The sequence below is a fragment of the Pelobates fuscus genome, chromosome 9 (assembly GCF_036172605.1).
Source record: "Pelobates fuscus isolate aPelFus1 chromosome 9, aPelFus1.pri, whole genome shotgun sequence".
Taxonomy (NCBI): domain Eukaryota; kingdom Metazoa; phylum Chordata; class Amphibia; order Anura; family Pelobatidae; genus Pelobates; species Pelobates fuscus.
In genome coordinates this window covers 165,444,781-165,462,750 of record NC_086325.1, presented here as the reverse complement: position 1 = coordinate 165,462,750, position 17,970 = coordinate 165,444,781, and the positions used below count along the sequence as shown (strand labels likewise).

General features: G+C 42.5%; 1 protein-coding gene across 2 annotated transcripts in view; it reads left to right on the top strand.

The window, feature by feature from the left end:
* The window catches only part of FBXW5 (F-box and WD repeat domain containing 5), a 30,845-nt gene that overhangs the window by 11,004 nt on the left and 1,871 nt on the right, over positions 1-17,970 (top strand). For both annotated transcript variants that reach the window (XM_063432991.1, XM_063432992.1), the window contains exons 3-8: positions 9,685-9,842; positions 10,173-10,347; positions 10,772-10,920; positions 12,696-13,158; positions 16,300-16,447; positions 17,208-17,420. In XM_063432991.1, the coding sequence (XP_063289061.1) occupies positions 9,685-9,842; positions 10,173-10,347; positions 10,772-10,920; positions 12,696-13,158; positions 16,300-16,447; positions 17,208-17,420 (1,306 nt within the window). The remainder of the gene's footprint in view (positions 1-9,684; positions 9,843-10,172; positions 10,348-10,771; positions 10,921-12,695; positions 13,159-16,299; positions 16,448-17,207; positions 17,421-17,970) is intronic.

The following is a 17,970-nucleotide window of genomic DNA, read 5'->3' as shown; positions in this document are numbered from 1 at the left end:
GTCCATATATCAGAAAAAACAGCGCTGGTTAGAAATGGAACGAGTCCATACACCAGAGTTGTGATGGTTGAGAGATCAGAGTTTGCAGGAATCTATGATCTGCAAACTTTCTTTGTCTTAGGGATGAGCATAACCACCTAGCAAAGCTAGTGGGTATGCGGCAGCCTCCCGGAGTCAAATGCCAGAGCTGAAAAGGCTCGCGCTGTGCATCTGCACAGCAACAGCCTTTCAGCCAATCAGGTAATCAGGAGAGCCGTGCTGAGCGCGGGATTCCTGATTACCTCAGATTTTTAAAATTGGGAAACTGCGGATGGTTAGCACATCCCACGAAGTACTAAGGATAAATATTTCCGACAATGTACGGGAATATATTTAAACGTCTAAACACAAATAAAACAGTTCAAGATGCCAATAGTACAGGGGAACAAGAAAATATTTTAATAAATCATGAAGACATACAAGATAGACTTGAAACTTTGTATAAAACAGCTGAACTGAAAAACAAGGCAACAATGTATGCCAAAGGAGAGTAACAAATGAATAGTGGAAACATTCAACAAATTGCAACGAAATAAGTTCAATAAAAGAGAAGAGAAATGTTGAAACAAGTCTCAGCAAACATATTCTTTATGCAGGGAGTCCATGCGAATATTGAACCGACGAGACTACTTGCATCCACTTCTCCTATTTAGGTGGATCTTTGGTTTGTTGGTCCGGTCTTGGAGTACGGCTATAGTCTGTAAAAAACAAAACAGAGAACGGTTATCAAATGTTGAATAAGCACCAGATAACCTTATGTTTTAGAAAGCAAACTACCACCAGCAGGCAAAACTCTTAACTTGGAGGAGGGTGGGACGGGCGCTATTGCTAGGTGGTTATGCTCATCCCTAAGACAAAGAAAGTTTGCAGATCATAGATTCCTGCAAACTCTGATTTGTCCTCCGGGAGGCATAACCACCTAGCAAAGCTAGTGGGTAGAATAGCACACACCTGGTGGTGGTCCTAAGAAACTGAAGGCGTTCAACTTCTGATGGCCTCCAGTAAAATCTAACAAAGGTTTTACTGGACAACCATCTTGCAGCTTTTAAGATAGTAGGGAGAGGAAGGCCCTTTCCTGCTGCTTTAGTAGCCGAGGCTCCCCTAATTGAATGGCTTTTGAACACTGAAACATCAATTCCGGCCGTAGACATGGCGGAAAGTATCCAGCCTCTAATTGTATTAACCTTGGCTGGACGAAAGGGATTCCTTGATGTAATGAATAATTGACTGATATCATTTCTAAATACAGCAGAAAGTTGAAGGTACGATTGTAACAAACTGACTAAACATAAGCCTGGATCGGAAGAATCTTGGACCAAGTCCAGTTCTACCGGACCAGGAGAAAAATGGGATGTTTTTGTTTTTTTTTGTTTTTTTTTGTCTGCCTTTTAGTATAATATGGAAACCTCCCGGGGTCCTGGACAACCAAGGTTCTGAAATATGGATTTGAGTTAACTCTGCTCCTCTAGCTGCCAGGGCCAAGGACAGCAGAGAAGCCAACTTAATAGCAGTCCATCTTAAATCAATTTTAGCATTATCCAAAGACTTAAGGAAATTTAATAAGACATCTACATCCCAAGTAGATGTGTAGCGTGGGGTATATGGGCGGCAGACGGCTAACCCTTTTAGTAATCTCAAATACAGGGCATCCTGAGTAAGGTTGGGGATCAGGAAGTTTAAGGCAGATCCGTAGGTCTTGATTGAACTGACAGATAAACCAGAATGGAACTTAAGGGTAAGAAATTCTAACTCCAAAGGAATGGTATCAGATCCTTGTGTGTTAGACAGAAAAGAAACCTCCCATTCTTTGAATTCCTCGATCATCTTTCTATATCTTACCCTAGTTCTACATCTTAAAGATGAGTTAATAATATCCAAGACCTGATCCGATAAAAGGGGATGTGTTAACAGCCTACCAGGGCTGCGATCCACATTAGCTGCGGGAGCTTGAGCAGAAGATCGCTGGTTCCCTGAAAGCAGTCCACTGTCATGCCTAATGGGATCTTGGTTCCCTTGACTAACTGATGGATCAAGGGATACCAGGGTCTGGAGGTCCATACTGGATAAACGAGAACTAAGCTCTGCACCCTGTCCCTGCGGATCTTCTCCAGCACTTTCATCAGTAAAGATGGAGGGGGGAAAGCATAAGGGGCTGGAACATCCGTCCATTGGAAAGACATTGCGTCCATTTTCCAAGCTCCCTTTGTCCAGGTTCGGGAGACGAACCTGGGGGTTTGAGCAGATGTTTGGGATGCAAACAGATCTACCTGTCTCTGGCCAAAATTGCTTTCTATCCGTTGGAAAAGAGCAATCTTTAATTGAATCGTTGCCAGGGACAGACTTTGGCGAGAGAGAGAGTCTGCAAGCTCGTTCGCCTCTCCCGGAACATATTCTGCGAAGACCTGAACGTTGTTTGCTAAGGCCCAGGACCAAAGATCTAGAGCCTCTAAGCAAAGACCCCTTGATCTTGTACCCCCTCTGTGGTTTATATAAGCCACCGCTGTCCTGTTGTCCGAATGGACTTTTACCAACATCGGTGACTGGTTTAGAGGAACTAGGCCCTTGAGAGCTAATTTTATAGCTCGTAACTCCAAAATGTTTATATGGAGGTGACTCTCTTGGTCTGACCAGATTCCCCTTATGGCGTTCTGGGATGTAAACGCACCCCAACCGTGACTTGAGGCATCTGACGTCAGAGTGACTGTCGCAGGCTGCTCTAACAGTGGACGAGGAAGTGGAATTTCTAACCCCAGAATGGACTTCAGTTCTTCTCTGACCTTCTTGGGGAGAACAAATTTTGATTCCCAATGGCCACCCTGTCTTAGTCGGTTCCCTAAAGACAGCTGACTTCTTCTGCAAAGTAAGGGGGAATTGTTGTATGCTGGTGTTAAAGCTATTAATTTCCCGATAATCTTTGCTAGGTCTCTCAAGGACCAACTCTGGTGCCTGAGAGATGAGTTGAGATGTACCAGTAGTTTGTCCCATTTGTCTTGAGGGATTCCAAGAGACATAGTCCTGGTGTTCAGTATGAGCAGGATGTCGTCTAGATAGTATAAACACATGAAACCTTTTAGTCTGACATGAGCTATCACTGATTTCATAATTCTGGAGAATGTGTATGGTGCGTTGGATAGGCCAAACACCAAAACGGTCCACTGCCACACTTTCCCTTTCCACTGAAACCTGAGAAAACGCCTGTGTTTCTTGGCTATGGGGACTGAATGGAAGGCATCTTTTAGGTCTAACTTTACGCAGAAAAAGGCTTTCTGTACTAAGCCTGGAAGATCTGATAAACCCTCCATCCTAAACCTTTTCCTTTTGATGAAAGCGTTCAGAGGCCTCACGTTTAGGACCGGTCTCCAGGAACCGTGGTATTGGGAACAATGGGCTGACCCATCCTGTAATAGACTTGTCTGCCAACTCTATTTTCCCTTGACTTAAAGCTAAGGAAAGGGAGGCATCTAGCACTGGGTTCACCTCTCTGAGGGGTGCAAACTTCTGGACTATGGGTTTTCTTTTGGAAGCTGAACCGCCTCTGGAATGCGCTCCTCTGCCACCGCCTGGGAGCTTATGTCTTCCACTGTAGTGGCGGTACTGGGCCTGGTGAGAGGCTTCTCGGGACGCTCCTGCAGCCCTATAGGGGCGACCCTCTGTCCGAAAGGGCTTTTTGTAGCCAGGGACAGTCTTCTTGAGCTCTGAAAAGGATCTCCTTGCTTTGTAACGGCCTTTAACCTCCTGAATGAACGAGGGACCGAATAGGTGAGAATCCTCCAAATTTGGGAACTCATGCGATTTGGGGGCTAGGTCGGACAGACCAGCTGCATGGAGCCAGCGTGATCTGCGGATGTTCGATATATAATTAAAGGCTTGGCCGATAATTAGCACTGCCCTGCCAGACGCTTTTAAAAGGGCCATCTTAGATGCTAACAGAGATGAAGTGGAAGGTTTCTGGACATTGCCTTCCTTTTCTGCCTTATCCAGCATCAGTAATAGTGGGCCCACAGCATCAGCAATTTTAAACTGTATATTGCGAAAAGTCTGGTCTGTGGGATCAGAGGATACGCTGCTCCCTGTGATGGATAACAGCGCAGGGTCTACCTCTGGGGCCATTAAAGCCTGAATGTCCGGGATACCGATGTGGTTCCTGAGGAGAAGATCATCTTCCTTAACCAAGGGGGATCTGAAGGCTAGTTTAGCAAAATCTCTAACCTCAGAGTCGTGCTCCATAGCCCATCTGGAGTGAAATAATTTTGATGGGAGAGTCTTTCCTAGGAGACTTACTCTGGCCATCTGAACGTTGCTTAGCTTCCCTCTCTCAGTGGAAGCCGCTGAACGAACCACTTCCTCGGATTCCCAGTCTATTTCTGGAGAGCCGTATCTGGAACTGGGACGGCTTTGGGAGGAAGAGTGAGCGAACGCTCTAGAAGAGGAAGGAGAGGGACTATCTAACCTCTAACGAGATTTGCCCTTTTCCTCTGGAAGGTGTTTCTGGTGCTCAAACGAGGGAAACACACTATTCCTTTTTTGGGGTCCTGTCCCCTTAAATTTTCTTTTACTCAAACGAGTATGAGGGGAAGGAGAAGCGGAGAAGTTTTCCTCAGACGAGGAACTGGCGGAAGAGACCAGCTGTCTTCCTTTATGTTTTTTATTTAAAACTGGGACCAAATCCTCCTCAGATGATGAAGAGGAAAGTTCCCTGGCAAGGAAAGCTCTTTTATGGAGCTTTCTAACATTGATGGGGCTGCCTTTAAGAGAGGCATCCACTAAATCTGTGGCAGACACAGAAATAGAGTCCTCCATCAATGATGCCATTTTAAAAATCTGAGGTAATCAGGAATCCCGCGCTCAGCACGGCTCTCCTGATTGGCTGAAAGGCTGTTGCTGTGCAGATGCACAGCGCGAGCCTTTTCAGCTCTGGCATTTGACTCCGGGAGGCTGCCGCATACCCACTAGCTTTGCTAGGTGGTTATGCCTCCCGGAGGACAAATACACTGGGGCTTAACCCCTATAAATATAAAGAGAAAAGTGGACTAATGGGTGGAAGATATAAACAATTTGCCTCCCAGAAAGACCTGGTATCCTTATAGAGAAAGCTGCTCTGCAGAAAAAAATGTAGAAATAGAACGCAGAGAGCAAAAACAAAAAAACTCTTTAATAGGGGGCGGGGCCTGACTGCAGAAGGGAGCAGACGCATGTCGCCGATGCTCCCGCAAATCAACTTGCCTAAAGCCGATTTTTGATTACCGGAGGCAGTAAACTGGACCCCCGGTGCTCCCAAGCGTTAAGGGACATCGGGACCAACATGTCGACACCACACAAGCGGCTCCAAGTTCCGGACCCGACCCATACAGGTTTGCGGCCTACAAGCATGGTAGCGGTGGGGGGGACGGCCGCTCCCCCACTGCCGACTCACACAGCGAGGCACAGCTGGAAACCCCGTTCCCCCCCCTATGGACCGGCGGGGGTTATCCCGGTCCCCACCGAAGCGATGCACAGGGTTACACGGAAGGCATCTGCCAAGCCGGGCTTGGGCCCCGGACGTTCCGGGCCTAGCAACACTGCAGCCCCATGCCTCATGGCTCCTGTACCCGCACAAGCCACGAGCCTGGATTTAATCTTTCAGCAATTTCTAGAAAAACTGGACAGACTCTTTACATCTCCCAACGTAGGTACAGCGAGTGGGAAGGGGAATCAGGGGCGGAACGGGCCTCCTATGGGCACCACTTACCCTTCAGCAGTACAGCCAAGCACCGACAGCCATCCCGGGCCAGGGGTCACCAAGAGGTTAACTCCTCGGCATCGGCCACATCGCCGGAAGCCTAACCGCCGCTGGCGGCGACGAAACACCGAGGCTCCCCGACGCGCCCTCACAGGGAAGAACTCGACCTCTCATGGCACCCGAGTTCGTGGACCCAGGATGCAGACCCCACACGGAGCCTGGGGCCAAGGGGAGACCCGAACGCCCTCACACCCCCCCCGCACTCAACGAACACAGCCCCTCGTCGGAAGCAGACATGAACGGAGGTCTTCGCCAGGATCTGTCGGAGAGGACAACTCAACAAGGCAGCAACCCGACCTCGATGTCCGGCCTATCTATTCAGCACTCAGAGCTGGCATAGGCTGAGCAAACCGAACTGTCTAGGACTTAAGCATACCCGGTGCCCGACTACCAGCTTGGAACACAATAGGACTGGCGATGCTCTGAATGCCACTGCTAACATGCATACTTTACTGATGTCAGACAGTTCCGTTTAGACTTTGTTTTATGTTGGACGTTTAAAATGTTGAGATAGGACATGCAACATTTCCGTTTAGACTTTGCTTTATGTTGGACGTTTACACTGTTGAGATAGGACATGCAACAAACACTGTGGTTTATAGATTCCGTGTACACATCCTGAAATGGTTCTCAGCTAGCATGTACTGATGTTACCGTCTCTAACACGTTTATTGTTTTCAGCTGGAGTAAGTTTAAATATGTGAAGCGTCCCTTAATGTGACTACCCCCTTCGCCTGGCCAGCCAGCTCATGTTCCAGATAGGAAAGTCGTATGCTCAGTACAGTGTAAAACACTTAGACTCCTGTACATTAATGATCGTATTGAGCCTGTATGACCTACCTCTTACTAACATAGGATCACTAGCCTGTTATGCTCTAAGTCTTACTAAACAATCTATGGTTCAGCCTGTCTCTTTAAATCTTTGAATGGGATAAAACGCAACTGTTTCAACTGTCATGGCATTACATGCGTAGCTGAACTAGCACTGTTAAGCAACAAGTACCTTTATTATTATTTGATTTTTATTTTATTAACCAAGCGTGTATTAATCTGTTTACATGACGTTTCTAAAAACAAAAAAATATGGCAGTCTCTCTTAGAGGTGTATTGTTCACTATCTTGTTATCGTCAACTCGTGCTCCCTCACAATGCCTCCTCTTTCTTTTCTGTACCCCATATCGCATATGCCATAATAAAAGAAATATTTACAAAAAAACTCTTTAATAAACCCTCGTAGGGGAGAAACTCAAAAAATACTAAACAAACATAGATAAATAAATAAAGATAAATAAAATAGGATTAAATGGAATGATGTATCGACTAGTCCACAGAAAAAAATAATAGTAATATGATCAGAGAAGTAACCATAAATATATGTACAGCAAAGTTGCTAAATATGGTTACAAATTTCTATGATAGAAGGGATAAGATACAATAACTGTAGCAAAATAGAAACTCTTGGATGCAAGATAAGTATAGTCTATAAATAGAAAATCAAATGCACCAAATACAAAAGTGGCGAACTAAGTGTGCAGCATTACAAAATAAACCAGCGATCTAAATGACCAGTGGTACCGATGTAAAAGGTTACCTGCACAGCTATAGGAGATTTGGGGGAAGGAGTCTCTAACATCGTGATAATAATAAGCTGGTATCTAATCCTACCATTAAATAAGTGTAGGACAGTCTGAGAACCAAAATGATTCTAAATTAAAATCATCCGCTTAGAAATGCCCAACGCACGTTTCGGCGAAACAATGTGGCCACTGTGTCGTGTGTAAATACATCAAACGTGATTCCAAGACCATCATGGATAGCGATGGGAAAAAGACATTTAAGATTAAATCCTTTTTCAATTGCAATGCCGCTGGCATAGTTTATCTCCTTACATGCACCTGTAAGCTGCAATATGTAGGGAAAACCTTCAGGCCCTTTAAGGAGCGCATTAAGGAGCATGTTAGATCCCCTAAACTGCTCTTGAAAAAGGCGACTTGTTTCGCCGAAACGCGCGTTGGGCATTTCTAAGCGAATGATTTTAATTTAGGATCATTTTGGTTCTCAGACTGTCCTACACTTATTTAATGGTAGGATTAGATACCAGCTTATTATTATCACGATGTTAGAGACTCCTTCCCCCAAATCTCCTATAGCTGTGCAGGTAACCTTTTACATCGGTACCACTGGTCATTTAGATCGCTGGTTTATTTTGTAATGCTGCACACTTAGTTCGCCACTTTTGTATTTGGTGCATTTGATTTTCTATTTATAGACTATACTTATCTTGCATCCAAGAGTTTCTATTTTGCTACAGTTATTGTATCTTATCCCTTCTATCATAGAAATTTGTAACCATATTTAGCAACTTTGCTGTACATATATTTATGCTTACTTCTCTGATCATATTACTATTATTTTTTTCTGTGGACTAGTCGATACATAATTCCATTTGATCCTATTTTATTTATCTTTATTTATTTATCTATGTTTGTTTAGCATTTTTTGAGTTTCTCCCCTACGAGGGTTTATTAAAGAGTTTTTTATTTTTTGCTCTCTGCGTTCTATTTCTATATTTTTTACTGCAGAGCAGCTTTCTCTATAAGGATACCAGGTCTTTCTGGGAGGCAGATTGTTTATATCTGCCACCCATTAGTCCACTTTTCTCTGGTCCATATATAATTTCCTCTTTTAAATCCTAGTTTGTTCACGATCACCATTGTTCAATAAATCCGTTATAATTTTATCACCTAATGCAAATGTGTGAGAATTCACAGCATTGACGTGAAAATTACAGACAAGCCTGTGTTGTCACATCAACAATCGCAAGCACAACAAAATGCATAGAATAATAGTCGTATGGCTTACTATTATACTGAACATTTGGATAATTTTAACATGCTAGACCGTACAATACAGAATAGATTGTATAGTCCATTTCCACTAGTCAGGTAAATAACCCGGATACATGATTAAAAAATTATTAGAAATGCATTAAAAAGTACCTATTAAAATACATTCCATTGCCCGCATGAAATATGCTTGTTTTACGATGAATCATGCAGGCTGACTTGGTAAGTTATCCAGAAAGGGAGCTGCGATTTAACAATGACTGTCCGAATGTAAAGAGTCTCCACTGAAGACGGACGAAGACGGTATTTAATGACTTGTACTTCGGTATTAACACGGAGCAGTAATGTATAATTATTTCCCATGTTAAAATGATGACATGACCCACTAATATTGGGGTACTATAACAAACTGCTGATCTGTTAATGCTGTGACCAGGTCCATGTGGGTTTTACATGACATATTTAAGCAGTACATTTTCTGTTCCCGGTTTGTGTATTTTGGCTGAATTATTGGTGTGGGAGTTAGCCTCTAACTGAGAGAATCACAGTGAAAGTCAGCATGTATCTAGATACAAACCGGCCTCTTTTCACGATCAGGGCCTCTTTTCACCATCAGTTGTACTCCTCAAACTATATTATTAAGGTCACTTTAAATACGCTTGTTCACAGCTTGCAGACATCTGTTTCCTGAGCTCCGACCACACTGATTTAATGCATGCAGCGCAAACACTGTGCATAAGATGGTTCTTATTAAATGGGAATGAGGAGGTTGTTTTTAAAGCACAAAGCTAGTTTCCTTTTAGTGATTCTCTTACCCAGCTGTATTTATTTTATCCAATGGTACCAGGTACCAGTTATCAGTATTTCTGTAATGATTCTTTGGAACGTAGATAGAACTGTGAGTAATTCTCCCACAATGCTGTGCAGCACAGGCAATCTATTACATTGTAATGTCGGTCAGACAGGGGTGCCAGATTAATGGGTCCTGTATTTTATAACCGAGTTTATCTCCAACCTCAGGTTCAGACTCTTGGTACAAGGAATTCCAGCGTCTCAGTGATACCGTGCCCTGCGTAGAGGTTCAGAGATTAACTGAACACACTGATCAGGTTCTGCATATCAGCTTCTCCCACACCGGAGACCTGTGCGCTTCTTGCTCCAAGGATTGTACGGTCAAGGTAAGTACAGATAGGTCGGCACACTCCCAGCAGAATGAGGAGGTGGTGTAGTTGAGGTGTAATTGAAAGTGGGGTCAAATTGACCAAAAATTCTCTAGCTGTCAATAAACGTGTCTTATTGCAAGCAGGATTGGCCCATGTTAACCCTGCGTGTGCCCCTGGTTGACCTCCCCAATCTTGCAGCCAGATCATGAACTTATTGTCCTGTGCAGAGTCATTGGTACTTTAAATCTAAGCTGCGCTCACCCCAGCTGCATGAGGAGTGGGATTTGGTCTGCACCGCCTGCTGGTTCTCTTTCATTCATTCATTCATTCATTCCTGCTCTGCAGATATGGAACACGACCCACCCCCTCTCCCTCCTGCACAGCGCCAACATGAGGCCTCACCACTGGAGCTACACACAGTTCTCCCAGTTTAATGCGGATGACTCCCTCCTCCTGGTGTCAGGGGTCTTTGTGGGACCCCATAACTCATCTGCAGGAGAGATTGCCGTCTTTAGCCTAGGTAAGTGGATTTCTATTAATATTCTAATATTCTATTAATTATCTGCTTTGAGGGGCTGGCTTTAAATAAAGGACACATGGCGTGGGTGCCTTCTATTGGTTGTGGACAGTGGGAGGCGGTACAATGTATCACTGCTCAGAGTTTCTTACATTATATATAACCAGATTTCCTGTAAGAGCTGGAGTCTAAGTAACATTCTGGTGGAATCTTGGTGTCCCCCATCATGATAAAATGGCTCATTTAACATAGAAATCGTTTGAAAACAATCTGTAACCAGATTTCAATGAATAATTGTTATTATTATTATGATGTTAAATATATTACAGAGCTGCTTTGAGTGGATTGTATCTTTAATTAATGGACCATACATTACACGTACACTATACAGGTCCTCCAACATCTTCTCACTCTGTTTCTTCTACAGATGGTTTTAATCTGTTGTCAAGAGTAAGGAATAAACCATATGATGTGTTTGGCTGCTGGCTTAATAATACTCATCTAATTTCTGGGAACCTGCATCGCATGGGAAGGGTCACGTCCTGCTCCGTTTTGTGGCTGAACAAGGCCTTTCAGGTACAAAGGGTAATCCCCACTCTCATCACCGCAAAACACAACCACGATTGAATCTGTCAATTATCCTGCAATGTGCTATTTGTCCAGCAGGAGGCATAGTTCATGCGATGCTGGACAGCTCTGTTAGAACAGAGAGATGCTATGCAGATTATTGGCTTTTTTTATACCAAGCTAAAGATATCTATATTAAAATTGATCATATCACTATAAGGAATGGAATCTACAGCTTTAAGGATTTAAGGATCATTATTATTAATATTATTGTATATTGTCCAGCTTTTTAAAATCATAAATAGTCCCATTCAGGGCTCCTGATAGGGTAAATTTAAAAAGTGATTTAGCGATGGCTGGGTCATCAATATGAAGAAAACCAGGTGCAGCATTGAAAAGATTAATTATTATATTAAAGACACAGCAACAGAATTGTATGTTCTCCATGCCAGGGTTAAGAAGGCGTATGGCTTTATAACAATGTTGTTCTCTAGTGAATGGCATATAGTCAACCCTTTCCTAAACCCTAGCATTACTAACAACATTTAGTGAAATTTTGTGTTGTCATTGTCGGGATGAACAGTTTGTTACCAAGGAAGGGTGTAAGAGGGGATACAAATTAAGTGAATTCAATGTTCACCTTAAGTCTGTTGTTTAGCCGGAAGTCAGTGCCACGTGGCAGGATGACATCAATCGTGACACAATTGCTGACTATACAAACCTATTCCTTTAAGATTTACTAGGTCAATTTCTATTAACCCCCCTTTTTTTCGAATATTGGAGAATACTAGCTAAACTATTTAGACTCTGGGGATTTTTTCTTGACGTATTCTCTCACCCCGGGTACCTTATGACATAAATATACTTATTCATTTCTATGTTGTTTTTTTCCCTCCTCTCCCCCCTTACCCCCTATGTATACGCCTCCATTTTCTTGTGTCAGCAATTCTGACTGCTAGTCAATAGTCAGCCAGTATATACTGTACCTAAGAATCGGTGACAGTTTAAGTTAGGTACATCTTTTCGATATAGTAAAGCATTGTATTTTACTTCTCATTTCTACAGTACACTACACTTTTCCGCTAGTGACGGTTCACCTCAGGAATGTTAGTTTTGATACTAATATTTACTTAGGAATGTCTTTTTGATACTAATATTCTAATATTGTGTTTCAATTTAAGGACATATTTCTCTCTCTTTGTACAATTGCTGACATGTTTCGCCCGATAATATTTAGAGGGTTTCAGAACTTACATATTGACCAGACACATTAATCCGTATGTTATAGGTATGTACAGTAGAAGAGACCAAGCTTTAGTTCAGAGTATTGACACACGGGTGGACAGGCTGTTCTATACGTGAGATTTAATTATTATTCATTTTTATTAGTTTATTTTTAATCTAAAGTTTTCAGATCTCTGGAATTTATGGTCCATGTACACTACCTCCATGAATGTAACCCCCCTGATTTCTGACAGCCACAGGCACCTAACCCCATTGAACTGTACTAAACCATTGATTTATTGTTTCATTCTGCTAATTGTCCACTAATGAGTTAATACATTGGGAACTCTTTACCCAAGCCCCCATTATTGTTATTAATTACAGCTTGGCTTTTTTTATTTATCTCTAAAAATCTGTTTTCCATAATAAAGCAGATTTATGTGAAACATCCAGTATGAGAATGTTTAATCTGTTTTGGCATTTAAATCAAAATTGTTAGCAAGTCAATTAGTCCCTAATCAGACCTCTAGTATTCTGATCCTACCCCTTATTGTTTTTAGGATGTGGAATCGGAGAACCTCAATGTAGTGAAGAGACTTTATAAGATCCAGAACTTGAATGCCAGCACTATCCGAATGGTGATGGTGGCTGACTGTCCGGAACTGCTGGCTGAGGCAGGAGACGAGGGGGTCGAGAGCCCAGAATTTCACCCTCTGGAGTTTGAGATGGAGGAAAGGGGAGAAGAGGATGAAGAAAGAGAGGAGGAAGATAGTGATTTTGCTGGTGAACAACCCTCATTGGCACGAGGTTTACTAGGGTTCTTTCCTGAGGAAGTCGGTGCCTTTGCAGAGCCACTCAGTGCCAGAGTGCATGAGGAACAGTTTGAGACCAAAGTGGCTCAGTGGTACGCCAAGTACCGGACAAAGTGTCCTGATAGAAACCTGTCTGCCACGGAAGGAAATCAAACCAGGAAATACCTCATCTTTACAACTGGCTGTCTCACCTACTCCCCTCACCAAATAGGTAAGATGTTCCTTCTCTTCATTAAATGCCTCAGAGTCTCAGGGTAGATTAAGGATCTGTTTTGCTGTTTTGGCTAATTTTTGCACGGTAACTGTCAGGTTACCACAAGTGTTCTGTAAGAACCTTTTTGTAGGAAGCACAGGTTTAAAATCAGAAAGGTTGCGCCTAAAATATACAGTAAAACATATAAGAGTGTATAATAAATAATATAAAATAATACAATTTAATATTAAATATTAAATGAAATATAAATGGATAATTGGCAATAGTCCAAAGCACTTATCATAAGTCCATAATGGTAGATGCCGTGTATAAGAACAGGGATCCTGAGGCGTAAAATGGGGTGTGTCTTCACAAAGGTGTCCTTGAAATCCAGTGAAGTAATATGTGAAGAAAAAAGCAAGAGGAACTCCAATGGCACAGTATATAGATGAATAAAATGGTAAATAAAATAAAAATAAAAGTAGTCTTACTCACACTTTTCAGAGCTAGAACCTAGCTCTGATATAACGCACGTGAAGTGGAATAATCCCCACTCAAGGATATGCGGAGTAATATTGATTGGCGAGTATAGTATATAGAGCAGGCTTGTACTGCTCAATGTAGGCGCTTGGGTGGTATCATCCCCACCTAAGGATTCTTTAGGCTTCTCGTCAGGTAGATAGTATATGTATAGTCCGGTGAAAAAGAAATCAAAATGGCTATAAAATGTTTTATGCCAAAGTATTTTCTTTATTGTAAAATAATAAAATGAATATCTAAACGCGTTTCGCCGCAAGGGCTTCTTCAAGTAGATAATAGTAACCTATTATCTACTTGAAGAAGCCCTTGCGGCGAAACGCGTTTAGATATTCATTTTATTATTTTACAATAAAGAAAATACTTTGGCATAAAACATTTTATAGCCATTTTGATTTCTTTTTCACCGGACTATACATATACTATCTACCTGACGAGAAGCCTAAAGAATCCTTAGGTGGGGATGATACCACCCAAGCGCCTACATTGAGCAGTACAAGCCTGCTCTATATACTATACTCGCCAATCAATATTACTCCGCATATCCTTGAGTGGGGATTATTCCACTTCACGTGCGTTATATCAGAGCTAGGTTCTAGCTCTGAAAAGTGTGAGTAAGACTACTTTTATTTTTATTTTATTTACCATTTTATTCATCTATATACTGTGCCATTGGAGTTCCTCTTGCTTTTTTCTTCACATATTACTTCACTGGATTTCAAGGACACCTTTGTGAAGACACACCCCATTTTACGCCTCAGGATCCCTGTTCTTATACACGGCATCTACCATTATGGACTTATGATAAGTGCTTTGGACTATTGCCAATTATCCATTTATATTTCATTTAATATTTAATATTAAATTGTATTATTTTATATTATTTATTATACACTCTTATATGTTTTACTGTATATTTTAGGCGCAACCTTTTTTTGTTCTATTTTGCATCATTTCTTATCATTAGGGGATTATAGGGGACTCCCCTTTAAGGATTGCAGCCTTACTATTATTATTTTCTTGTGTGGCAATCTAGCGCTGATTTTTTCTCTTTCCATTAAAATCAGAAAGAAATGAATTTTTACGCAGTCAAACCACGCAGTTCATTTAAAAACAATAGCCAAGTCATGCAGACTGCACATTGTATTGTCACCTGTTCAGTGCATAACTACTCAGAAAAATACTTACAAGGATTATTACTTACTACATCTGTGTTAAGCAGGTTTTTCAATTTATTTATAAAATATTTTACCAGGAAGGTAGTAACCCCTTAAGGACCGATGACGACGGTTCAGGACCGTCACCGGAAACAGCCCCTTGAGGACTGGTGACGGTCCTGAACCGTCATAAAGGTATTATGCACTTACCTGATTGCCGCCATTCCCCCAGCGGCGAGCGGCGTTGCTCCCAGTCTGGGTGGGACTGCCTATCAGCCCCCCCTCGGCGAATTAGGCCACGTGATCACTCTAACAGAGCAGTCACATGGCCGCAAAAGGTGCCTGTGTATCTGCCTGCAGGGGGACTATCTGTGCTGACAGGCAGTCTCCCTGCTGCTATAAAATGAAAAAATAAAGTTTAAAAAAACAATCAGTGTAAAAAAATGTGTGTGTGTGTGTGTGTGTGTGTGTGTGTGTGTGTGTGTGTGTGTGTGTATGTATATATATATATATATAAGATATGTATGTATATATATATATATATATATATATATCTCTTGTATACATAATGTCAAACTAAGTGTATTTTTAGAATTATATATACATATATTAATATAAAAATACACTTATAATTGGGCGGTAATGAAAGCACAAAATCTAGAATCTAGATATGGATCAAGAGCTTATTTAATCTAGAACCTAGATAGGTTCTAGATCTCGAAAATTACCCTAATCCCTATCTGTGGATTGGGGCAATCTAGAACCTAGATATGGGTTAAGAGGAGGTAGAACCTAGATATGGATTAGGACAAGGTAGAACCCATAATATTGACATCATATTAAAAGCCATCTTTGGCCCCTCTTCATCACCAATTCCTTATCAAAAAGCACAGATTTTAAAATAATTTTTAAAGGGATCCTATAGTGCCCCCCTTCCTGGGTCCCAACCCCCCCCACCCCCTCCCCCCCCTCCCCCCTTCCGCTGGGTTGAAAGGGTTAAAAACCCTTCAGCCACTTACCTGAATTTAGCGCCGATGTCCCTCGGTGCTGGGTCAGGCTCCGCCCACGCTCCTCCTAAGGCACATGCACGGCAATGGACGCATGCGTTAGACTTCCCCATAAGAAAAAGTCAGGTTGGATTCAAGAAGCCCTCTAGTGGCTGTCTGTTAACAGCTGCAGAGGGCAGACTTAGAGCTGCAATGTTTTACATTGCAGCACTAAGTGCAAAAGGGTCACAGCACCCAGACTACTTCAATGAGCTGAAATGGCATGGGTGCCACTGCCTACACTGTCCCTTTAACAAGCATATACAACCAATTCTGACTAACATCTGGTAATATCTTTGTGTCTCTAGCTAGACTTGTACTAATCTTCAAATGATAATGAAAATATTTAACTGCAAATGCATGTAAATTTGTTATTGATATTAGATTTTTACTTGGTATTTTGTTTTGTACTCTTGTAGGGATCAAACAGCTCCTCCCCCATCAGATGACTACCGAAGGGCCGGTGCTGGGCGAGGAACGCAGCCGCAATGAATTCTTTGATTCTCTCGATCACGTCATCAACATTCATGGTCACATCATTGGCATGGGCCTGTCCCCTGACCACAGGTCTGTTGCCATCTTACTATTAGCCATTTGGTTGTATTCCTGTCTTATGTTCACATTAATCTGTAATCTGAGTTATTTTGGGATGAATTGATGAATTCTGTAGATTTTTATTTAAACGGACACTCCAGGCATCCAGACCACTTCTGACCATTGGAGTGGCCTGGGTGCCAACTCCCACTACCCTTAACCCTGCAAGTGTAATTATTGCAGTTTTTTATAAACTGCAATAATTACCTTGCAGGGTTAACTCCACCTCTAGTGGCTGTCTACTAGACAGCCACTAGATGGCACTTGCTGGTCCATAGCTAGAGCGTCGCTGGACGTCCTTACGCTGTGTGAGGACCTCCAGCGTCGCTCAATTCCCCATAGTAAAGCATTGAAAAGCATTGACGTGCATGCGCATTAGGGCTCCACGGCCGTCGGGCGGGATCAGTCTCGCCCACCGGCCGACGTAATGAAGAGGAGGAGCGGCGGCGACCCGAAACCACCGCCGAGGGACATCGGCGGGGTACCACGTAAGTGACTGAAGGGGTTTTCACCCCTTCAGCAGCCGGGGATTGGGAGGTGAGAGGGAGAGGGGACGGATTGTTTTCCTGCCACTGGAGAGTCCCTTTAATCCTATAACATACAAGTTATATTTGAGCTATTTCTCTGTAAATGTGCTCCTGAAATGGTGGTCAATCTTAGTGAGATTGTTCCAGTGATGCCTGCACAGAGTGCAGGGCCTAATAAACCCCTTTTGTTTCATCATGTTTTCCAGGTACCTCTATGTCAATAGCCGATCCTGGCCTCGTGACTGTGTGATCTCGGACCCCATGTGCCCACCTCCTATTGCAGAGGAGATTGAGTTGCGTGTCTTTGACCTAAAGACCCTACGTGAAGTTAAAGCTCCTCTACGTGCCCACCGTGCCTACACACCCAACAATGAGTGCTTCTTTATCTTTCTCGATGTCAGCAGAGACTTTGTAGCCAGGTAGGAAATCCTTAACCACATGAATCTTGACATTTAGATTAACATTGTCCAGATGAGCTTCATTTGTGTGTATGCCTTTAGTAACCTACATTTGTCCGATTGAATTATTCTTGCTGCTAACAGAAGTAAGAGCAGTTCATTTTGTGTGCTCGGTGACTGGAACCATGATGGTAAGGAGATTTCAGTGTTTCGTGGTCTGTCACTGGTAGTACGTTCTGAGATTCTGATGACCGATCTATTACCATTGGCCACCATTGTTCTGAATCAAGGCCAGTGATAGGATGCAATTCACAGACCTCAGTAGTGTCCAGCTCTCTGTTACATTTTATTTATAGTTTGATGTTTCGGGCTATCAGTAATTGCTTGGTAATTTTGCAAATGTTCCTAAACCTCTATTTTAAAAAGTATCAGTTCGAAGAAGTGGTTCTAAGATCTAAAAAGGGTTGCATTACTAATGGAACATGCCTGCTGGTTCCGCTGGTTTCCATTGTTAGAAATATTGTGGGTTTACATAAAAAGAGTCCAATATACCGTTTCCCCCCTCCCAGTG